The sequence below is a fragment of the Phocoena sinus genome, chromosome 2, assembly GCF_008692025.1.
Source record: "Phocoena sinus isolate mPhoSin1 chromosome 2, mPhoSin1.pri, whole genome shotgun sequence".
In the NCBI taxonomy this organism is placed as follows: domain Eukaryota; kingdom Metazoa; phylum Chordata; class Mammalia; order Artiodactyla; family Phocoenidae; genus Phocoena; species Phocoena sinus.
Window position 1 is genome coordinate 12919674 of NC_045764.1, and position 24388 is coordinate 12944061.

At 44.6% G+C, this 24388-nt stretch overlaps 1 protein-coding gene across 2 annotated transcripts in view; it reads left to right on the forward strand.

Moving 5' to 3' along the window:
- PIP4K2A (phosphatidylinositol-5-phosphate 4-kinase type 2 alpha) overlaps positions 1-24388 on the forward strand; it is a 176665-nt gene that overhangs the window by 90051 nt on the left and 62226 nt on the right. For both annotated transcript variants that reach the window (XM_032623881.1, XM_032623882.1), the window contains exons 2-3: positions 12813-12910; positions 14135-14231. In XM_032623881.1, coding sequence (XP_032479772.1) covers positions 12813-12910; positions 14135-14231 — 195 coding nt within the window. The remainder of the gene's footprint in view (positions 1-12812; positions 12911-14134; positions 14232-24388) is intronic.

Sequence of the window (24388 nt, forward strand, 5' to 3'; positions counted from 1 at the left end):
TAAGTGGTAGGAAATGTTTAGGAGATAAAATAAGCCTGGTTCAATCTGTGTCTTGAGATTTTGAGGAGGAATAAATAGGCCTTTTAAGATAATTCCCACTCTTGCCATGTCCGACTTGCTCCAATCTGGGACGTGCTCCCCCCACCAGTGCCCGTGTACCAGCTTCCATACCCAGCACCATACCCCGCGGCTTGACGTGCTGGATGCCTCCTGTTTCACCTGAATGTGGCATAACTTGTAGTGAATTGTCTATTATAATCAGATTAAATATCTCAGTGTCTACTACATGTGAGAGATTTCCTTTTCTGTTTTTTTTTTTTTTTCAGTCCTTTTCGTGTAAACTTGGCTGAATGAAAACCAATACAATTCTGCATTCGTCTGGGAACATAGTATCTAGGGTGCATATATCTGAATTAATGAAGTGTCATTAATAATGCCTCACGATTTATAAACATGGTTTTGACTGAAAAAAATCATGTAAATTAGTGAAGTTGATTTTTTATATGTCTCAGTGTGAAATGGCTATGTGAGGACACGTCTGTATGCCTTCACTTCAGAACCATTACCAGCCGGGTCTCACTTATTTATTCCTTGTCCAGTAGTTGTTTATCATTCCCAGGTTTGCAGCTTAACCGCAAACTCGGTTTTCTTGCCAGTGTGAATTCAGTGTTACCTCTGCAGGAATGACACCCCTTGCAATCAGCAGATTTAATACACAAAACAAATAAACAAAAGCCTTGTTTTGCAGCATTGTAGGAGACTTGAGTGGGATAGAAGTTTGAATGTTTTGCTGAAGAGAGCGATCAAGATACCTTTTGTGAGTTGGGTCATATAGTATTATAAAAGGAAAAGTAAGTCACATGAGTTTTACTGTACCATGTGTTAATCATACTTTTCATAAGGGAAAACTTAGCAATTTGCTTTAATGAATAATCGCTTTGGAAATCAATTTCGTATCCTTTAAGGATACTATTTATGATTCATTAGGATTTAACGAAACTTTGAGGGATATTTATTTTCTCCTTTTTGTGTATTTTTTGTTTTTTATTGAAATATAGTTAATTTACAGTATCTTCCCTTTTTTTTGAAATGACAAGGGATGTCAGAGAAATGAAAACTTCTCAGTGATACAGGTCTTTGCAAATTTAGATTGCACTTATTAAAATCACAGCTGATGTCATTGTAGGTTATGGCACATATTCAGTTAAACATGCATTCAATCATTTATTCTAAACATCTGTTTAATTACTCCTTAAAGAAAAAAAAGGAAAGGACTCCTTTAGAAGTTTTTAACATGATGAAGACTTGAATTTCAGGTGGACGGTTTCTGACGTTGCTGTGACTCTTGCTCCAGAGGCTGTCAGGATCTCCAAAGGATCTTAGGGTCAGCCAGCCGTGCTCTCTGACTTGCATATTTGAGGTAACTCATGTGAGTTGCCTGACTGAGGAAGGTTTAGGCTGGACTAGTTTACCTAATCTTACTAAGCCTCAACTTTCTTATCTGGAAAATGGAGATAATAATAATAGCACCTACTCCATTTGGTTAAAGATCAGATGAGATACGGTGTCTAGAGTGTTGAATGTGATGCTTGGCAGGTGTCCACGTGGTATGAGCAGCAAGGTTAATGCCAAGTATTAATGTGAGTCAAGGCCAAGGAGAGCCTAGACCTCACCAGCTCCCCCCACCCTCCTCCCTCTACCATCCTCCATGTCAACAATATCTTCCCCCCTACACACTCTCCCCCGACTCCAGAATTGTAATACAATCAGGAACACTTGGGCACTTTGTACTAAACCTTTTCCTCACCCTCCCACCCTCCACTTTGCCCTTGTGTCTGTTGACGTTCACAACAAAGCTTCTTTATTTAATGTCTTATGTTGGGCTCCGGCACTGTCCACTCCGATGCCCAGTGGCTCAGCGGAAAGTCTGGGCTGGTCCACATCAGTCTGTTGGACTGACACGGTATAAACAGGAACAAGAGGCCCTTCCCAGGGCACCGGGGAGAAGCCTACAGCTTCTCTGTGTGGGAGTATCTACAATATACAATCATGAGCTTTATAGGACTCTGAATGTGACTGTCAACACAAATAGAAAATGAAAAACTATTTGCCCAAGTGGTTTGACAACTATTAAGTATAAAGTGGTATTTCACCTTTGTTGTGAGAGTTTATTAAATATTTGCAACCTGAAGGAACTTTAGATGTTGCCTTCATAATAGAACTAGTGCTTCCAGTTTATTATTTAACTAACCAAATAAAAGTTTAATAAGTAAACTCCAAAAGCACTTTTATCTCCATAAATTAAAAACTATTTGGATTTCATGATGCATGCTTATTCCTGTGGGGTGTTATTTTTTCCTTCGAAATAGTAATGGTTAACACAAATCTTTTTCTTTTCTTTCATGAATATTATGTAGCATATATAAATGAAACTATATATGTGTGTGTGTTTCCTATATGTAGAGAATATCTATAAAGACAGGAAGAAAAGTATAAATGCTTTGTTAAAATACTGATGTAAAGGGCTTCCCTGGTGGCGCAGTGGTTAAGAGTCCACCTGCCGATGCAGGGGACATGGGTTCGTGCCCCGGTCTGGGAAGATCCCACATGCCGCGGAGCAGCTGGGCCCGTAAGCCATGGCCGCTGAGCCTGCGCGTCCAGGGCCTGTGCTCCGCAACGGGAGAGGCCGCAACGGTGAGAGGCCCGCGTACCGCAAAAAAAATAAAAATAAAAAAACTGATGTAAGCTAATGATAATAAACCATTATTAGTTGTGCCACCAGTTTCGAGGTAGGCCATATAGCAATAGAATGGTTGAGCTAGGTAGAATGCCAAACTAATAAATTAAAATTTTCTCAGACTGAAGACTTTGAAACCCAAGAATTTTGTCCTAAAGTCTGAAAGTTCACAGCCCATTGCCCTATGTGGAAGATAGAAGTTAACAAATAAAATCAACTCAGCCTTATTCAAGATGGCAGCTCATTGTCATTAGTGAATTAGAGACAAGGATATATTTTAGTTTGTGTGATGTCAAAGTAATAGGCTATAGGAGAGAATTGTCCAGGCCTTTCAAGGATCAGGCAGCGCTGTAGTTAATATTTTGGTAAAACTTATGAATGACTGGTGAGCCCTATATATAAAAAAATAAAATGTGCTTATAGAAAAAAAAGGGGGCGCACGGATACACTATTGAAAAATATTGTTCACTACTTAAGAGGTCCTTTTAAGTGGTAGAGCCTGGGGTTTGTGAAGTGTTTGTGTGCGAATCATTAAATCTAGCTATTCACCTGACCAAGGGGTGTGGGGAGAGGATGGGGGGGGGTGGCTGGCGCATGGAGAGAAACCCAAAGGAAAACGTGAAGGCATTGTGGAAGAAATGCTGATGCAGTAGCTGTCTAGTACAACTCAGTGGCAAGCTCCTCCTCGATTATAAAGGCACGGCTGTACCAGGGGGTGCTGTAATCTACACAGTGAGACATTAGCGTTAGACTGGGGGATCGCTATGGGTCTCCGTTATTTTATTTATTTATTTGGCGAAATGAAAAATATTTAATACACAAAAAAGCACAACAGAATCAACAGGTATTAAAAGCATTACACAGTGCAAACACCAGAAAGATACAGAGCTATTAACTTGGCGTGCTTGTAAAAGATTAGGCAGGAACTCATGAAAATCTCTCCTCTGCTAAGGGTCTCTTTTAATTTCATCATAATTGGCTTTGATTTCTCTTCTCTTTTCTTGTCAAATAACGAGGGCCAATTCCCTCCTTCCTGGGGAACTCTTGGTTTGTGAAGATGGAACGTGTCGAAATGTATTTAAATGAAACACTAGTCACGTCTCTCCATCCTGCAGGAGCCACATCGGGCTTCACTCCCTCCCAGAAGCCCTTCCGCACACCTGTCACAGGTCCCCGCCCTGAGTTCCTGGGACACTTACTGTCTGGACTCCAGCTTTCCTTCTCTGCTGCTTTGTCCTTCACACTGTGTATGTGCTGCCCCATCAACTACAGTGGGAAACTCTTTGTGGTCAGGGATGAGTGTTCTGTACTGACTTTCCATTTCTGAGTGATTATCCTAGAATTAATTCCATTGCTCTCTCCGTGACACTTTGTGTCATCTTTCTGGCACACCCAACTAGCAAAAACCTCAGACCCGAAGAAGCCCAATCATCCTGTATCAGCAGCTTCTTCCTGCGGCCCGGCTCTGGGGAATGCCACTGCACGGGTTCGTCTGATACCCTGTACACTAACCATCACCGCGAATGGACTCCCAGCTCTGCCCCAAAGCCCAGCCACATTTCTCTCTTCAGACTTGTTCTCCCACATCCTGCAATCACTTTTTCAGCTTCTCTGTGTTCTCTCTAAGCCCCCGCACCGCTCGGCCTGCCTCTCACCCTCAGCAGGTCGTCATGGCTCTCCTTCCCAGAGAAAAGAGGAGCCCGTGGAGGGAACCCCGTCTCCCCTGGGGCAGGTTTTGCCACGCTGCACAGCCCCTGTCCCCTTTCCCTCTTCTTGATGGAGGGACTGACTGCCTCCCCAAAGCCATATTCCCTTCAGGCAGGCTGGGAGTCCGGAGCCCACACCTCCCCAAGAAGGAATATCCCGTCTTTAGACTCAGCCCCTTCCTCCATCCCTCACCCCTCTGCATCTCTCTCCTTCCAGACTTCTGAAAACCTAGCCAGATCCGGGTCTGCCTTCTCCCACCTCCCCCTTCTCTCCTCAGCGTTCCCCAGCCTGGTTTCCTTGGCTGTCCTCCATCAGAGCCCCCAGCCCAAGGGCCCCAAACGCTTCCAGCTGCCATGTTACAATCACCGTCCCGCTCCGCTTCTCAGAAGCATTCGCCACTGCTCGTCCCCTTCTGTTCTCGACTCGCTCGCTCCTTGCTGCCCACGAGCTGACCCTGCTTTCACTCCCTCCCTCGAAGGCAGTTCTTCCTGTTCGCCTTCGCCGCCCCCGTGGGTAACCTGTGTCTTACACACAACGTGCCTGTTTCCCTCCCTCCCACCCCACTCCTCGCCTCCCCTGGGAATGTCAGAGCCACAAATCCACCTGCCTGCCTGACACACATAAGGTGTCTCAAGAGCACATCAAATTTCACAAGTTCAAAACTGGACTCTTCCCTTGAAGTGCGCTCTCTCGACAGATGCACTACGCTGTCCTGTCCCACAAGCCCGTGTTTAGACCCGTGCTGTATCGCCTGAACCTTCTCCGTTCCCCTCCGCCCCGTCCGTCCTCTCTCAGAGCGCTCCTGTGGCCTCTTACAGCCCTTTTAGGCGGTTCAGCGCCATCCCGTCTCGTGCGCCTGGATTCCTGCACTCCTAACACATTAAGCTGCCGTGTCTCCAGTTAACTGTACCCCACACACAACCCCACCGCAGGGCCTTTGCACCTGCGACCCTGCTTCCTGGAACCCCTGTCCCCTCCCCCTCGTGCTCCAGGCTGGCCCCTCCTTCACCTCCATCCCCGCCCTGGGCCACGCCTCCGTCCCGCTTGCTCATAGCCCGATGACCTCCTTCCTCCTGACACTTGTCATTGTTGGAACTTTACATTTGTGAACTTCTTCAACCAACATGTGGGCCCCTCTGGACTGTGGACTGGGTGAACGCTGGTCTCTGCACGGCGCCCAACAGAGCGGATGCTCACATAACAAGGATGGGTATGGAACACATATCGATGAGGGAAATTCACAGATCACACATTCCGTTTGGGCTGGAAGGTTTTCATGTTTTTAGAACAAAACATTTTTCAGAGCAGGATCTCCAAAGTTCCTCTTTCCCTGCTGGCTTTCTAAGGAAGATACTGTTACCTACACAGATCTCAGCAGCACAAGAGTGGAATGGATGGATTTCCATGTTCCTGCTGCCAGGTGGGGTTTTGCTTTCTCAGAAATCACTGGAAGCAGAGATGTGACAGGAATCACTTATTGTGTTCTCTCCAACTTTCTTCTGTATAATTTGGTGAAAGCAACATGAAGTTGTCTGCTCCTTCACTTTTCCTTGTCACCCTGTAAATTTCCTTTGTTTTTATTTATTCTCTTCTAGTTCCATATGATATTGAGAAATGGATTTAATTGCCATCCAGCTTCATTCTAACTGTGCTTGTCACAAGTCTTGGTTTCCAGGTCTTATTCTCTCTCTCTCTCTCTTTTTTTCCCCAAACTTTGATATTCCAGTGCTAGCATAAAGAGGTATAGATTTTAATTTTTTACAAATATACTCTGAGAATTAGTTAATATTATAAGATACGTGAGTAAACTGAATGGGAGAGATTATATGATTTTAAATCAGTCTAGTGGAAGTTTCATACATTTTTATGGGCTATAACACAGAGGAGATTTTAACAATATAGTATAGAATGGGCTAAAAGTGATGTCTGATTAAGTTATTGCCATAATTTGATAGGAACAGAATTGTAATTTGGCTTTGCACAAATGCAGTTGATATAGCATTATCCCAAGAAAGCTATTTGCTTGGGAAGGTTATAGAGATCATCAGTTTATACGGGCTGAGGATTAACTGGTGATTGTAATGAAGGTCGTTTGAGGTGAATATAAAGTGGTTATATGTTATAATCCAGTACAATGCATTTAGGGGATTATTCTGATTATCTTATTCTATAATTAGATTTTGTCATTTGCTCTTTTAAACATCTGCTGCTGTACAGCTGTGGTCCCCAAACAGTGCCCTGGGGCACTGCAGCAAATTCACAAGGAGTACGGAGGGAGATTTTAAAATTTCAAGGGAAGCAGGGCGCTCTCTACATCTGTGAGACACCATGCAAACTGCTGGTTTGAGGGAGTTCACAATTTCAACTTTGTACTACTTCCTGTAGCACAGTGATAATCTTTAGGAAGCTGGAATCTCAACGGTTATATGAAAAAAAAGCAAATACCACACGAAAGTCAACATGGATCCAGAAATGAGGGTGGTGGTATCCAATCTGAAAATCTGTGCAGTGCTCAACATAATATAATTCTATACTAATTATTATAAGTAGTAAATATTGTATGAATATATATTTTATAACTGTAGCTGATAGTCTGCATATATGTTTTTTGGTCATAGGGTTTTTAAAGAAGTATTAAATTTTTAGACCAGTCAATTCTTTAACATGATTCAAAAATCAAAAAGCGTGAAGAGAAACACGGTGAGAAGTCTCCCCCATCTCGGTCGATGGCAGCTCCATCTTCTAATTGTTCAGACCAAAGCCTGTGAGTGGGCCTGAGCTTCTGTCGTTCTGACACCCCCGCTCAGAGCTCCAGGAAATCATGTCTCTACTTTCCGAAAATATCCACAGTCTGACTCCCCGTCTCTAACTACACTGCTGTCGTCCTGGTCAAAACGGTATCACGGGACTTCCCGGCGGTCCAGCAGTTAAGACTCCGTGCTTCCACTGCAGGGGGTGTGGGTTCAATCCCTGGTCGGGGAACTAAGATCCCACAGGCCACGAGGCGCGGCCAAAAGAAACCCAAAAAACAAAACAAACAGGCTATTACTACACTTGCGTGTAACTGGTCTCCCTATTTCTATGCTTGTGCCCACCACCCCGTCATCTTTCTAAGCCCCTAAGTTCACTGATATCATCTCTTTATCACCCAGAAGCTGCAAGAGCTCCCTTATCTCTCAGAGTAAAAGGGAGTCTTTCTAGTGACCTGGAAGGCCCTATAGGAACCCATTGCCTTTACCGCTGATCTCAGCTCTTACTGTTTCTGCCCTCACATAATCTGCTCCGGCCACACTGGTCTCCTTGTCCCAAGCATACCAGGCATGTCCCTACCCCAGGGCCTTTGCACTGCAATGTTAAATCTCATCTCCTCCAAACTCTGGCCTACTTGAATCCACCCTATTTTAAATACTTAAGTGACTCTCACCTGTGCCCTGTTGGGTGCTCCCTAGCTCTTTTGTCCTGCTCTTTTTCCTTTTTCCATAGCCTTTTAACATAGTAGATAATTTACTTCTAACACAGTAATTTACTAAGTTTATTGTTTTATCTTCTGGCTCTTCCCACTAAAACAGAAGCTCCAGAGGGCAGGCATCTTAATCTGTTTTGTTCCACAGTGTATCCCAATCATCTGGAAGAATACTTGGCCATAATATAATAGGTATGCAACATATTGACTTCAATATGTTGTTTAAAAATCTGTATCTTTCTTAATTTTGTGTCTGTTTAAACTGTCAATAAAAGCACATCCAAATGTTCCTCTATAATGATGGATCGCCCGTTTTCCCTGAGGTCCTAACAATTTTTGCTCTATACTTTCAGGCTAATTAGGTGCTTATAAAATATGAATCCTATCTTCCTGGCTAATTGAACCTTTTATCATTGTGCACAGACCTTCTTTATCCTTAGTAATGCTTTTGTCTTAAAGTTATTAGTTTATTTGATACTAATAAAAGTAGGCTAGCTTTTCAGTAATTTTTAGTACTATTTAATATATTTTTTCTGTCCCTTAGCTTTTGATGTATTTGAGTTCTTATGTTTTAGGTGTGCCTCATGCACATACCTTATAGTTTTGAATTCATTATGACAGTCTTTATGTTTAACTGCTAGCCTATTTATGCCTATTGTGATTATGGATATATCCAGATTTATTTATATCACTTTCTATTTGTCCCACTTTTGTTGTGCAAATTTTTTTTCTCTTGCTTGCATTTCTTTTTTTATTTTTAAAATTTATTTATTATTTATTTTTGGCTGTGTTGGGTCTTCGTGGCTGTGCACAGGCTTTCTCTAGTTGCAGCTAGCAGGGGCTACTCTGTGTTGCGGTGTGCGGGCCTCTCACTGCAGCGACTTCTCTTGTTGTGGAGCATGGGCTCTAGGTGGGCAGGCTTTAGTAGTTGTGGCACATGGGCTCAGTAGTTGTGGCTCGCGGGCTCTAGAGTGCAAGCTCAGTAATTGTGGTGAACGGGCTGAGTTGCTCCACGGCATGTGGGATCTTCCCGGACCAGGGCTTGAACCTGTGTCCCCTGCACTGGCAGGTGGATTCTTAACCACTGCGCCACTAGGGAAGCCCCACGTTTCTTTTTTTTTTAATTGAGTTTTGTTTTCTTATTCTGTTTTTCGCCTTCTACTGGTTTGGAAGTTATCTACTGTGTTTCTTATTCTTTTAATGTTTGCCCTTGAAATTGTAGCATAATACTTAAAGTCTGCAGTTAATATCTTACCTCTCCTCCTGAACAATACCATGAGCATTATAACTGTGGCCATCTACTTTCCAATTTATACCCTGTTGCTATTCAGTGTGTATTTCTGTCCTTTTTAATCTCATAAATTGGGCATTATTACTTTATATAGATGATGTTTACTTATATTTGTCCTCATATTTACCAGTTTATTTACTTACTAATTCTTTTTGTTATCTCAGACCTTCCACCCACAATGTTTACCTTTTTTCTGAAGTATATCTTTAATAGAGTCTAAATAGCGTGCTTCTAAAGCTTGTAAGTTCCTCTAGGGGGATGTGTTGTAGATAAGTTCTCAGTTAAAAGCCTTTATTTTGCTCTCATTTTTTTGAAACATAGTTTTTTTTTTTAATTTTTATTGGAATATAGTTGATTTACAATGTTATGTTAGTTTCAGGTGTACAGCAAAGTGAATCTGTTATACATATACATACATCTACTCTTTTTAAGATTCTTTCCCCATATAGGCCCTTACAGAGTACTGAGTAGAGTTCCCTGTGCTATATAGTAGGTCCTTATTAGTTATCTAATTTTTGTTTGTTTGTTTGTTTGTTTTTGCGGTATGCGGGCTTCTCAATGTTGTGGCCTCTCCCGTTGCGGAGCACAGGCTCCGGACGCGCAGGCTCAGCGGCCATGGCTCACGGGCCCAGCCACTCCGCGGCATGTGGGATCTTCCCAGACTGGGGCACGAACCCGTGTCCCCTGCATCGGCAGGCGGACTCTCAACCACTGCGCCACCAGGGAAGCCCCTAGTTATCTATTTTATATATAGTAGTGTGTATATGTCAATCCCAATCTTCCAATATATTGAAAGATAGTTTTAATGGGTTTGTCCCACATGTGTTTTTTTCCAATATCCTGAAGCAGTAAGTCAGTTCTGACACTGTCTTCCTTGAGATCAAATCAGACCCCACAGGTTATTAGCCCAGTCCCACAGGATTGCCCCTTCCCCGACTTCAGTTACCACTCACAAGCCCAGGTTGTTCTGTGTGCTTCTGAGCAACTGGCTGTAAATCAGAGGTTCCCACAGCCCCTCCTCCAGTTCCATTATTTTGCTAAGCGGCTCACAGAACTCTGAAAAACATTTATATATGTTTACCAGTTTATTATAAAAGATATTATAAAGGATACCGATGCAGAGCTACATAGGTCCCGAGTGCAGGAGCTTCTGTCCCCATGGAACTGGGGTGCACCACCCTCCTGGCATATGGATGTGTTCACCAACCCAGAAGCTCTCCAACTCTTATTGTTCAAAAGTTTACATAGAACTTCATCTCCAGCATCTCCCTTCCCCTTCCCTGAGGTCAGTGGGTAGGGCTGAAAGTTCCAACCGTCCAGTCACTTGGTCTTTCTGGTGACCAGCCCCATCCTGAGGCCATCTAGGGGTCTAAACCTAAGTCACCTCATTAGCATGAATTCAGGTATGCCCCGAAAGGGCTTCTGGTGAACGACAAAAGATACTCCTGTCACTTAGGAAGTTGCAAGGGTTTTAGATTTGTGCCAGGAACCCGGACAATGATCAAAATATATTTCTTATTATACCACAGTATACAATTTTATGTTGACAGTAATCTTCCACTCTGAGGATATCATTCTGCTGTCTGTGGGCTTCCAGTTTTACTGTTGGGAAGTAAGCTGTCAGTCTGATAGTCATTTCTTTGTTGTGTTTTGTCTTTTCTTTCTGACCACTTTTCTTCTCTTGGTTCTTGGTATCCTTTAGTTTAGCTGCAGTGTCTCTAGGTGTGGATTTCTTCTGTGTACATTAGGTATTATGCATCTACAGATTTATAACTCTCACAGTCATGAAAAATTCTCAACCATTACATCTTCAAATATTATGTCTTCCCCATATTCTGTATTACTCTCTTCCTCTAAGGTTCCATTTAAACCCACTCCACTCCCCATCTTAACCATTCTCTCATATATTATGTTTCCATTCTTTCTGTCTGTGGTATTCTAGGTAGTTTTCTCAGATCTACCCTCTGGTATACCAGTTATCCAATCTGCTGCATAAATACTAGGTCAGAGGCTTTTTGTTTTGTTTTCAAGTCAACAGTTATAGTTTCCATTTTGTAAAATTTTTATTTGATTCTTTTTCAAGTCTGATTGGTCATTTTGAAAGTCTCATAGTTTACTCATTTTTGCTAGTCCATCTCTTACTATCTTCATACGTTTTATTCACAGTTTTTATTTTCTATTCTGTATCTGATTGTCCTACCAGCTGAAGCCTTGAAAATAACATCAGTCTTTGTTGCTGTTGACTTCACTCTTGTTGTCTTTGTGAACTCATATTTGGCTGGACTTAATCTGTGGGAATCCTGGAGGTCTGTGTTAAGGGTGTTTTCTTCCAGGCACCCTTTACATTTACTTCCACTGGGTTTTGGGACCACTTTCACTTCCTTCAGGGGTCCTAGTTTAATGTTGAAGTCTTGGGTTGAGCTCCGCAGTTACGCTTTGACCCAAAGTGTGAAATTGGCATCTATCTTCAGAGAAACCCCTCCTTTCACACTTACCTGATGGTCACCACATGCCCTATGGATGATTAAACTCACTTTAGGGGAAGGAAGGTCTTGAAAATTTCCTTCTGCTTTCTGTGAACCCAGCAGTGGGTTAACAACTCTGCTCCATCAAGAAACTCATTTTGTTTGTTTTTGTAACTGAGAACCCTTGCAAGTATCTCACATTTACTGGAAGTATAAACCTTTAAAGTGGTTTTTATTACTAGCAACCAGGGAGTTATCACTTGGGAGCTAAATGCAAAAATAATTAACCAAGAGAAGGTTCAACTTTTTCAAAGTCAGGTGTCAAAAGCCGTCCCTGTCCCTGCCATTCACTGGAATGTAAACCGAAATGGATTTAACCTTTTGTTCTCTGTAACCACATAAAGATGTGTCTTTGTCTTGACCCCTGGCCAACCCATCTCCCTCTCATCCAATTGCAGGGCCATATGCTTCCTTCCTTTCCTTCATGAAGGTTCCTCTTCTGGTAGATTCATGCCCTATCCCAATACTTATTTTTAAATTAGTTCCCACAAGAAAGGTAAAGACCACATGAATGGCCGTGTTCCTTTTTAGTACCCCAAAGTGTAAAGAAATAGTCTTATTAATTCAACAAATATTTATATCAGAAATTAAAAAGCCCTCTTTCTCAGAGAATATTTTTTTTGGTTTTTTGGGGGGTTTTTTTGTTGTTGTTGTTGTTTTTGTGTTTTTGGATTTTTTGTTTGAGAGAATATTTTCTTTACAGAGGGAAATTGACCTGGACATGGGATCAAAGGAGCTCTGGGTCAAGGCTTGGAGGGGCAGTGGGAGGGTGGACGGGGAGAAGCAGGGACAGCTGGCCCTGAGGGTTCACCCTCCAGAACCCCTCCTTTGCCCCTGCCATCCGGGGGGCCAGCGGCAGACAGGGCTGAGCCGGGGAGTTGCAGCCGATGTGTGCTTGGGGGCAGTGGTGACGGCTGATGAAAAGAGTGGGGAAGGCATCAGAAGAGACGATTCGGGGCAGGAACAGGGAGGAATGTGGGCCAGGAAGTACAAGCATCCACGGGGTTTTCTTGGTAAATTACATGTTTAAGTCAAGCACTTCCCACCTAGATACTTACAACCTGTGCCATTTATTTTATATTTTTCTAGATCAATGAACTGAGCCATGTTCAAATCCCTGTTATGTTGATGCCAGATGACTTCAAGGCCTATTCAAAGATAAAGGTGGACAATCACCTTTTTAACAAGTAAGTAGAAGCACAGCCTTTTGTACAACTTACATGGCTGCCAGGAGTGTGAATTCGAATTTGAATTTTTGTGAATTTCTATAATCACATTATTTTTCAATGGGTGAGAGTGAAGTTTTGCTGATAAAGTTTATCCTGTGATAAACATAACCATCTGTCATTTTCAGAAACGCAACAGCAGGCCCTCTTGGGTAATGTCTTTTTGCATACGGCATATTGTTCTCTATGAATATCTTATATGTTAAAGGTGATGTTCTCATTACTATTTAAATGTTTGAAGCTGTACATTGCTTGGATTCTTTTTTTTGGGGGGGGGCAGCTGTGGACCTCAGCTCTCTTCCACAAAACTCTCCTGATGATTCCTTTATGAACAGAAATGACTACTTCCTAAAACAATAAAGAATGAAGGTGCGTTTTTATAAAACATAATTGGATGCCATGTTGGGCATTGAGACTATTTCTTCCTCTTTTGAATGTCATTTTAGACATCGTTATGGACCACCTTCTGTGGCAGGCAGTCCATTGAGAGCCAGACATACACTGATGTATAAGAAACAGTCCTGCCCTCGGGGGTTCACAGTCAGGCGGGTGGTTGAAAATGGACACATATACAAATTACCATCACTTAGTGTGTGGAGTACCACAGTGGGGGCACGGGGTGTGTGTGTATGCGTGTGAACACAAAGGGGGAAGCAATTCTGAATGAGTGGGATGAGCCCCAGAGAAATCCCTCCCACGTGAAGATCAATTGTGAAATTCCTTAATGGGGCCATTGTTCTAATGTGAAGCTGATGTGTTAATTATTCCCATAATGCCCTTTAAAGGTTGACCTTTTGAGGGGATCTTTTCTATGTGAATATAGAATGTGGTATTTATGTAAAAGATAAAACAGGTCGATCTAGGAGGGAGAGGCAGTCTTGTTTTGTAAGATTTCATCAGCAGGCAACCCAGGACCAGTGTGGGAGCCCTGTTTGTGGCTCTCTGTGCTGCCCCTCCCGGCCTCGCCAAGCTCTTTGCTTTTCCTTCACCGTTTCCCCTGCGTGTCTGTCCCTTCTGTCCCCCGGATCCTACTGTGGGTTCTGGTTGGCCCCTTGAAACCCACCTGTGCCTTCTGTGGGTCGGGAACCCCAAGTGCTTCTTTGGCTGCCAGAGAGCATGATGGTGGCAGATTCAAGTCTGGTTCACTGTTTGTACGTCTGAACTTTATTCCACAACCTGTTTCAGAGAAAACATGCCGAGCCACTTCAAGTTTAAGGAATACTGCCCGATGGTTTTCCGTAACCTGCGGGAGAGGTTTGGAATCGATGATCAGGATTTCCAGGTGAGTTGCTTTCGTAACATTCGTTTCACATGGGTTTCATCATGCCTTTTGCGCTGTAAAATGGGATTCACATTTTTGTCATGACAAGTAATTAGATAAGAGTAATTTTCATTTTGTATGAGAATTTTTCAGTGTTCTTTCTGAAATAAAGGGTTCTTTCAGTTAGGGACCACTATACAATATGATTTCAGTAGTCCGCAGAAGAAATTATTCTTTGTGAAGGGAGCAAGCCTGTGAGTTTTATATAATATTCTCACTTACAGATGAAAGTATTCTGCCCTACAGAGCCTCCTTTTGATTTTCTGCCCTCAAACGGGTTGGCAGCCCCTAGGGTTGTGTATGTGTGTTGAATTCACATTTCCTTTATTTGCAGAGGCCACTTAGGAATCTTAGAAATTTGTTTTCGTTCTTGCTGATTTGCCGAATTGCCCCACCCTGGCCCTCCCCGCGGTATTTTATCAAGAGACCCCCTTAGAACCCTGCAGTGCCCAGCAGTCTAGTGACTGCAGCACCGCTGTCACCACCAGGAGCCCGCCAGTCCCAGGGACACTGCTGTGCAGCACCGTCCCCCGCTCTTGGGACCCACCATGTGAAGATGTGCCCTGTTGCTTTTCTCCCCATGTTTGCCCAGTTCTCAATTTCAACTTTTAAAATCGCTGTCAGATCTGCTGATCCCTGGACCAGGCATCAGTTACCTGATTTTCACGGAGCTGGCCAGATTCGTAGAAGCCAAGGATTTTTTTAAGAGCAGAAATCTAAGTCAGGAGATACAAGGGCTGCTTTCTGGTCTTTTATGGCAGGCCGTTTATTTTACTGTAAGAGTACTGACTTATTTTAAATGTGGTAAACACTTTCTCTCGTTTGCCCCAAACCAGAAATCCTTTTATCTTGCATTACGTGTCCTGTTGCTGCCCCGGGTGACCTTACAAGGTGAATACTGGCACAGCTCACCCTGTACTTTCCCTTAAAGAACAGGCCCCTAAGGCAAATCAAGCTTAGCTAGCATGCTTTCTTATAGATCTGTGGGCCTCCCTGCCCTGCCCCATTGTTGAAAGTTTCCAAGAATCTCTCACAGGCTCACTCAGGCATGAGAAGCCTTGAAGCTGCCATGTTTTGAAAAAGCAACGCTGGCCAGGCTGCCGGTGACGTTCCCTCCTCTGTGGACCTGGCCAAGGTTTCCACGGAGGTCCAGGCTCTGAGCAGAGGCTCGGGTGCGCCCCGGAGAGGGCTGAGGGGAAGTGGGCGGGGAGGATGTGAGCGCTCGGTTTGCTTTTAAAAACTGCGATGGAGCCAGTGTTCAGGTGTGGGCTTCATGTGTAAGAGAGAAAGAACTTCGATCACACTTGGACTTGAATTTACTGCTGCAAAAGCCAAGTCACCTTTAAAGAATAAATTTTGGAATTGTAAAAAAGCCTTGTATAAAATAAAAAGGAATAATTCTACATTATGTAAGAACTGTTATTACATTTCAAGAGGCCGTGTGAAAATAGTGTGCTTTGAAAAGAATGAACAGTTGATAACTTTGACATCCTAAGAAAATCTCCTCTGACTCTGCTGCTACATTCAAGTGTGTGTCTTCCTTTGTGCCCCTCCTTTTTTTTTATTTTAATTTTTAAAAATAAAATAGCTATACTGGCGTTTCACAGAAACTGACTTTCAGGGCCTGTGCTTTAGGATCTTGTTAAATTCCTCAATTCATTACCACAGTGAAGTCCTTATATTTCTTCTGAGAACCAGCCCTGTTAAATGAGATCCCAGATGGATCTATTAGATCCTTAGTTGCTGAAATGCTAAGACAGGAACGGGGTTTCCCTCTCTTTTTCCCCCTAAAAACAAAACCATGTAAGTTGATATTTAAGTAAGTACAAATTGCTGATACAAAGTTTGAAGGCAAATTAGGCGAGTGGAGGATGATTCACATGGAACTAATTGGCAAGTCTGTTAAGCTCTTAGCGTAAGAGATCAGTACAAGGGAGAACCGGTGTGAGTGTAATTAATCATTTGAACACCACTCCTTCCCTCAGCCATGCCTGGTGCTTTTGGCATTTAGATTGCTGCTTTCTCTTTGGCAACTGTATTTCTATTTAAAAATTAAAAAGTGGGTGTTTACAGTAACTTTAGTAAAGCAGACATACACAGTCCCTCTGCACCCACAGATTCCACCAACTGCCCAACTGCAGATCAAATTGCGGTTGGAATCTGCGGATGCGGAATCTGCGGATGCGGAATCTGCGGATACGGAATCTGCGGATGCAGAATCTGCGGATACGGAGGGCCGATTGTACTGGCCCCATTTCTAAGTTCCTTTCCCAATGTTTGTACCTCTTAAAATTTTTTTCAGCTGGGGCAGGGCCCCTGAGTTTAAACGGAAGATAAGATCGTACACATGGGGCTTAGCCCACCTTGTTGGCTACTTGGTTTGGAAAACGGAGGAAGTTGTGCCAACAGTGGCCCTGGCTTGGTGCGTCTGGGTGCCTGCGCGCCGCAAGCCAGGGAGGCGGAGTGCAGTGCGCTTGCGGGGGCCGGCGGGGCTGTGGTCTCGGCTCTTCGGCTCACCACTGCCCGGACACTTCATTCACTGTGGCCAGAACAGGTAACAGGTATCAGTTGACACCTAGTGCCAAACTGAACTCTCTTTCTCAATCTGATTTAAAAAGTGGGATCAATGACCCGGCGTCTCATCCTCTTTGGAGGCACTGGATGGCTCAAGGGGCCCAGGCCCCTCACTGTTCCCCTTGCCTTGCTCTGTTTAATTTTCGGAAGCGCTTGCTTATTGGACAAATGACTTTTAAATCTCTGTGGCGAAAAGGAGTTCCACCGTGCGGTTCATTTAGTATTCAAACCTTCATGTTATATCAAATGGATAAAGGTTTGCCACCTGCCTTGCGTGTGTGAATGCAGTTTTGCTGCACCTGAAAAAAGTCAGTATCGATCCATCTGATCAAAGTAGAACATAGTAATTAGCCAACTTAATTGACCTCTGTCAGCCAACTTAAACTTCTTGAAAGGAACTGAGAAACATCCCTGCTGTCTCCATAAACACTTGTATCTTTCCTCTGGTTTTGATTTCTTGAAAATGTCTTTTAAAAACAACTTCTTGGGCTTCCCTGGTGGCGCAGTGGTTGAGAGTCCGCCTGCCGATGCGGGGGGCACGGGTTCGTGCCCCGGTCCGGGAGGATCCCACGTGCCGCGGAGCTGCTGGGCCCGTGAGCCATGGCCGCTGAGCCTGCACGTCCGGAGCCTGTGCTCCTCAATGGGAGAGGCCACAACAGTGAGAGGCCCGCGTACCACAAAAAAAAAAAAAAAAAAAAAAAAACAACTTCTTTTTCTTGCTGTTAAAGATAAATTCAAGCAACAGTTCTAGAGTACTCATTATTAACAACAGTGTCACTGAACATACATATGTAAACCTGTGTGCGTATGTGTATGCATGTATGCTCAGTGCTTTCAGATTCAAAATTTTCTCCAACTTATTAGGGCTTCTTAAAAATCACTTCATTGGTTTGTAATGTGCACAGAGGTGAACTGTGTTCTGATCATTGTTGGGACAATGTGACTCCCCATGACCGTTCTTTTAAGATGGCTTTCAAGTTGAATGCTCCCCCAGAGGCCTCGCTGTTACGGTTGCTACAGTTCTGTTCTTCCATCTCCTCTGCCACTTTAAGCTCCGCTCCCCATAGGTGGATGATTTCATGCACGATTATCAACTCAGTGTGTGTTTACTTGCATCTACTGTGTGTAAGGCTCTCTGATAGACATTATAGGGAACGCAGAAGAGAAGAAAGGATGAAGGAATTTTTTTTTTAACTATTACATGACAGATTCTGTATTAGATGCTAATGAGATGTACAGAAACCCAGGCATCTTGATTTTTAATGTTCTTCAAGAAAACCTGCATCCCTCTTCCCAGTCTCTCATAGTATCAGAACCTCTTATGACAGGCCTGGGAAGTCAACGAGGCTTCGGTTGAAGTTTCTGAGCTGCAGGAAGGATTGCCCACCAGAAACCGAAAAGTTATACAGGCTGGCGATGATGCAGCTAAAGCTGAATACACCATATGATAGAAACTGAGCCCTCTGGTTCTCTGTGGAGGATAATACTAGGTTTGCTTTTCCCCTGCCGCACCTTCCGAATTAGAATCGCTTGTTATTCACATTTGATGCATTTTCTTCTTTGTATTGGTAACAGAGGATTCTAATTTTAAAATAATTAATTTTAAAAGCTAACGTTTTAGGGCTTCCCCGGTGGCGCAGTGGTTGAGAGTCCGCCTGCCGATGCAGGGGACGCGGGTTCGTGCCCCGGTCCGGGAAGATCCCACATGCCGCGGAGCGGCTGGGCCCATGAGCCATGGCCGCTGAGCCTGCGCGTCCGGAGCCTGTGCTCCGCAGTGGGAGAGGCCACAACGGTGAGAGGCCCGCGTACCGCAAAAAAAAAAAAAAGCTAACGTTTTAAACTTTTGATGTTCTTGTTTCAAGTTTAAAAATAAAATTCTCACGATGAATAGCGGACAGAAACTGCACCTGGGCTGGAAGCCAAAGGGCACCCCTCAGATTGGACATCTCTCCTGACAGACTTCTGGGAAAACTCGCTCCCAGCCCATCAGCATCCTCAGATTTTTTTCACGTGCTTTTTCTGCTGTTTCTCAAGTGTTGAACCAATTACTGCCCCACCACAAACTGACCCCACCTGACAGCTCAGCCTCGCTGTTGGCCTGCGTTTTCCGTTCCTGAACCCACGTTGGGTTAAGTCTCGTCGTTTTCAGCCGAGCGCTGACAATCATCCCTGCCAGGGAGCTCCTGTCTAGGGCAGATGCTGCCTGTTTGCTTATCAGGAGCCTCGGACACAGGCCTCTGGTATTTTAATCTGAGTCAAGTACCAACCTGATCTTTGTAAAGGCGATCTCACGGCGCTCAGTGACGTTCCTGCAACTTTTCTTCTTTCTCTGCTGGTCGTTACTGTTCATATCTGTTTCCTTCTTTTCTGGTAAGTTGTTTCATTATTAATAAGTGTTCAATCGCACAGTGTTCTGCCCCCCTGTGCAATGAAAGCCATTCCACGCCTGGGATCACAGCTCAGACTTTCTTTGAAATTCCCCAAGAGCGTAACACAGGGCTTTAAACACAGTGGGCTTTTAATAAATCCTTGATGATGATGTTAGCACGTTGGTCTTTCCCTCCCTGATGAGGTCAGAGGACCATCTGCTCACTCAGATGCGTCAAACGCAAACCCAGAAAGCAGCCTCGTCCAGGCTGTGGCTCCCGGCTCCTGGGCCGTGTGATTTGAGGCGTGTAATCATAATCCTGAGTTGTCAGCAGGGCAGGTGTCAGGTCCATGAAACAGGTAGCCCGAGTTGGGAGAAAGAACATTTTCCTGCGAGTTGAGAAGCTGGTTTGCGTCTTGGATCTTCAGTGACGGATACTGTGACTTAATCTGGTCGCTTAGCCCTGGTAGGTCTCAGTTTTCTCATCTGTGAAATGAGGGAGAAGGACTCCATGCTCTCTGAGACCCTCCCAGCTGTCACATTTCTGAATCTGTTATTAAGTCACGGCCAATAGGTCACTGACTGTCACTCAGGTTCCTGTACATGATACTGCCGTTTCTCCTTTGTAAGGTGCTGGCTTTTACACATTTGAGCATGGCAGAATTGATTGTACATGGCCTTCCTGTTGACTAAATGGAAAAACTTTCATACATTATTTTTAGCAGAAATACAAACTCATATCAAAATGGGAAAAAAAAAAAAAACCCAAATGTCTGTAAGACTATATGAGTAGTTCAAGGGTATTAAATGTTCAAAATGCTTGGGTATTGAAAAAATGGATAGGGGACCGTAATGGTTGATGTTGATAGTTCGTGACATTTTTATGAGAAGTATAGAAAAATTGGTGGCAAAGATGAGCTAATTAAATTGACATTTCCTCCACCCCCCTGGAGGCCCCAGTAATCCTGGACCTCCCACTGTGGAAATAAACATCTTCAATGCAGACTTTTAGAGGCTTGGAGGAGAGCACCATTAATCCCTTTCTTTGGGGAAAGGAGAATAAATTTCCAATTATAAATGTAGGAAGGCCATTCAAGAGTGAGTTTCATCTCTCATTATCTTCCTTTATTTCTCATTGAGGGCTGACATGGCACTAGAGATTCAAACACAGCTCTTGAGGTTTGAGATGGGGTGTTGTAATGCTACCCACCAGGGTTCTTGGACTCCTTAATCAACAGAAATTGATAAGAGGCCAGACGAGAAATTCAGGCAAGGCCTTACTGGGACTCGTACTGCAGCACTAGGGAGCGAAAGCACGTAACAGGTGTCCATGCTCGCTCACTGAGTGGGCAAGCTGGTCCTTTAAACGGGGTGAGGGTGGGGGTGGGATGGAGGGGGGCTTAGGGTGGTCAGCCCCTCCCCCAGGTGGTGCTGGGTGCAGGGATCGTGTGCAGGACCCTGCTTTTCTCCCAACACCTCAGAAGTGGCAGTTGGGTTTTTGGTCTCTTTGTATCTTGTTCACAATCTGCCCCGGCTGCATGCAGTTGTTTTTAGTCCCTTACAGTTTCCTTGTATCTCTTGCTGGAGGAGATGCTTGTCCAGGTGCAAGCAGTGCAGCGGAGGGTCCCAGGTCCCAGCCTGGCTCTGTAGATCTGTGGTGTACTTGGCTGTGGAAAACAGGAGTAGTGGACAGTGAGCTTACTTATCCAGAGGCAAGATCGTCCAGCAAAATGGACTAAATCATCCTGTTCTTACGTGCCCTGCATCTACTAGCTTTGCCCTAGAACTTTAATTTTTTTTTTTTTGCGCTACGCGGGCCTCTCACCGGTGCGGCCTCTCCTGTTGCGGAGCACAGGCTCCGGACGCGCAGGCTCAGCGGCTGTGGCTCCCGGGACCAGCCGCTCCGCGGCATGTGGGATCCTCCCGGACCGGGGCACGAACCCGTGTCCCCTGCATTGGCAGGCGGACTCTCAACCACTGCGCCACCAGGGAAGCCCTAGAACTTAAATTTCTGTCCAGCGGTTTATGGTATCCCCAGCCCCCCAGCAAGCCTGGCAGCATTCTCAGAAGCAGCGTGGGCTGGCTGTCACGCGTCCACCTCACTGGACTGAACAGGGAGCACCCGTGATGTCGCCTCGCTCGCCCAGACATGGCCCAGGGTCTACAGCTGGACCCCTCAGGGTGACGCGTGTGCTCCGGGGACTCGGGGGAAGAATGTTTGGACCAATCACGGCCGCCTGTGTGCTGGATGATTGTGCAGTAGGAAATGTCCAGACAGGCAGATCTCTAGGACAGAAAGTGGATGAATGGTTTCCTAGGTGGGGGGTGGAGGGAGAATGGGAGGGACTGCTTATGGGTATAGGGTTTCTTTTTGAGGTTGATGAAAAATGTTCTAAAATCCATTGTGGTAATGGTTGTTTAATTTTGTAACCGTACTAAAAACCATTGATTTGTATGCTTTAAATAGGTAAATTGTCTGGTGTGTGAATTATAGCTCAGTAAAGCCATTAGGGAAGAAGAATGTTTGGAGTTTCAGATTAGTTTATATTCAATAGGAGAACTTTTTCCCCCTCCACCATTGATTTTTGGCTGCCTTTTTCTTGATGTAGGGGCTTAGGTTAATAGTATTTCCACTTAGAACAAGTGAATTTAAGGAATTACATAGTTTATAATATACAACTATCAAACGTATAGAAGAAAAGCGTAGCCAATGAATAAAAGCAAGTTTGTTGCGGTTTGTGTACATTTATCATTAGATTCCCCCCAAACTAAAAGCAAATCATTTGCTAAGTCTCCACAAACCGAAAGCAGTAACACATTAGTGAATCCTAATTAGTAGAGCAAGAAGGAAACCTAGAGACCATTAAGTCCGACTGTCTTTCCTTGCAGATAACCAGATAACAGAGTAAGGAGTGGGGGGGTCTGACTGCCCTCAACTTCTCACTGCTTCTCTTTTTGCCATACATGCTGAGACCCGAAAACCTGAAAAGGACAGAGAGGTAGTAAAGGAGTGACTGTTGTGGGCAGACGCTATGTCAGATTTCTATTACGTCTGTATTTTCAGTGTTGAATTAAATAAGCCTTTTAAGGCTCTGCATTGAACAGGATTGTGGATTTTGTGGTAGCCCAGTACGTTACACAAATGGCTTTCCAGACCGGCATCCCAAGGTTGCTTTTCCAAACCTTTTCTCCCCTCAAGCCCTCCCACAGCCCGCCGCGGCTCACCCTCCTTGCCCTTGCTGCCACCTCAAGGTCACTAGAGGCCTGGCCGTCAGGCTCCCTGACGTTCCCTCCCCTGTACCTTCAAGTCCGTTGGCATCTTCAGCCAGCCTGCTTTCCTCCCCTCTTCGGGAAGGGGTCGCCCCAGCTCTCCGGGCTACCTCCCCCGTGCTTTCTCCATCCTTTAAAGAACTGGCCCACTCTCTGCCATCCCTCCTGCCCTTTGGCTGGGGAGGATGCTGGGAGCTGAACAGGGGCCACGGATAGAAGGGAGACCTAGTGGGCCTGGAATTTTTGACTCGAAACTTCCTTGTGTAAAATGTTTTAAATTCTTTTTTCAGACTGCAAGTGGTTCTTATTGAGGGCTGTGGAAAGTAAGCCGTGAAAGGGAGAGTATGCGAGTGGCGAGAATGTGGGTCTTGATTTTCACTGCATACGAACCAGAGGCTTGGCCAGGGTGGACTGAAGAGCCAACTGAAGGGACTTCCCTGGCGGCCCAGTGGTTAAGGCTCCACGCTTCCACTGCAGGGGGCACGGGTTCGTCCCCTTGTTGGGGAACTAAGACCCCGCATGCCACGCTGTGCAGCCAAAAAAAGGAGCCAGCAGGAAGAACCCATTCCGTAAGACCTTCCTTTTTGACTCACCAACTTAGAGAGTAGTTTGCTAATGTTGATCTGCACCTCTAAATGTCTTCCAGGTTGAAATTTGCTATTTATAATAACAGCTACCATTAAGGAGTGCTGCTGTTCCAGGCACTATTATCAAAACTCTGTCTTATCTAATTTAACCCCCAGGCAAACTTCTAATGATGATTCTTCTCATCATTATTACCTTTCTACTAGTACGGAAACTGAGGCACAAGGAGCTTAAATAACTTGCCCAAAGTCACACAGCCTTAACGTAGAGCACCCATGTGTGATGGTTATCCTGTCTTCTAGCTTCAATATCAGTGCTATTTGGAACTTGAAAGGTCATCAGACCTCTGCTTATGACAATATGAACCTGAGAGAACATGAATAAACTAAGAGTACGAAAAAACTAAATGTAACACAAAGAGATAGTTTTGATGTTCAGAACCCTCTGAAGAGTGTGTACATCGTGGGCTTAGAATGTTTGCTCTTCTGATGGCTTCTAGACCAGGGTAGGTCTATTAGGATATTTCAGAAGACCAGTCAGGGGGTGGAGGCCTCTGCAAGGCCTTCCACGGATGCCGTCCCACTCAGGTCTCAAAGCAAGTGGTTTCTGCCCTCTGGGCCTCTGTTTTCTCATCTGTAAATTGGGTGGTTTGGAATAATCTCCAGGGTTGCCTCCACCTGTCATGCTCTTTGATTATGACGTTTATTTACACATAAGGGGACCCTCTGGGGCTTCTGGAGGTCACTCCCCAGCTCTGTTTCTCTCAGGCCTTTCTCCTCCTGGCCTCCCAGACTTGCCCAGGCATCCTGTATGAGGCTATGGTTCACTCTTCCTTTGTGACACAACAAGGGACACTGAGGAATTTCAATATTCAATTTCTAGATAGCAGACTGTTTTGACTACATTCCATGTGTGTCCGCAACCTCCTTCCCTTAGCTCGTCCTCTCGTTCTTGCTGAAATTGTCCAAGTACATCTGGAACCTCTGATGTGTTATCTCCATGCTGCTCTAGGAACTATTGCCATCTCTCTTTAGTCCTGGCCCAGATGTCCTAAGCCATCATCGTGCCCCTGCTCAGGTGGTGGTTGGACTCTCTTGTGACTGGACTTCTGCTGGAAAACATCAAATCACCTTCTGAGGCCTGTGCTGTCCTGCGCTTCCTAGAGCCATATCTTCGAGGAAATACATTTTTTAGAGTCATAGGAGGTCTGAGGGAGAGACCTAGTTCAGCCTGCCCCCTCCCCTGGGCTTATCCTCTGTCACTTTATAGTCCCGGGAACTGAGGCTCAAAGATGCTGAATGCCGTATCCAAGGGTCAGTGA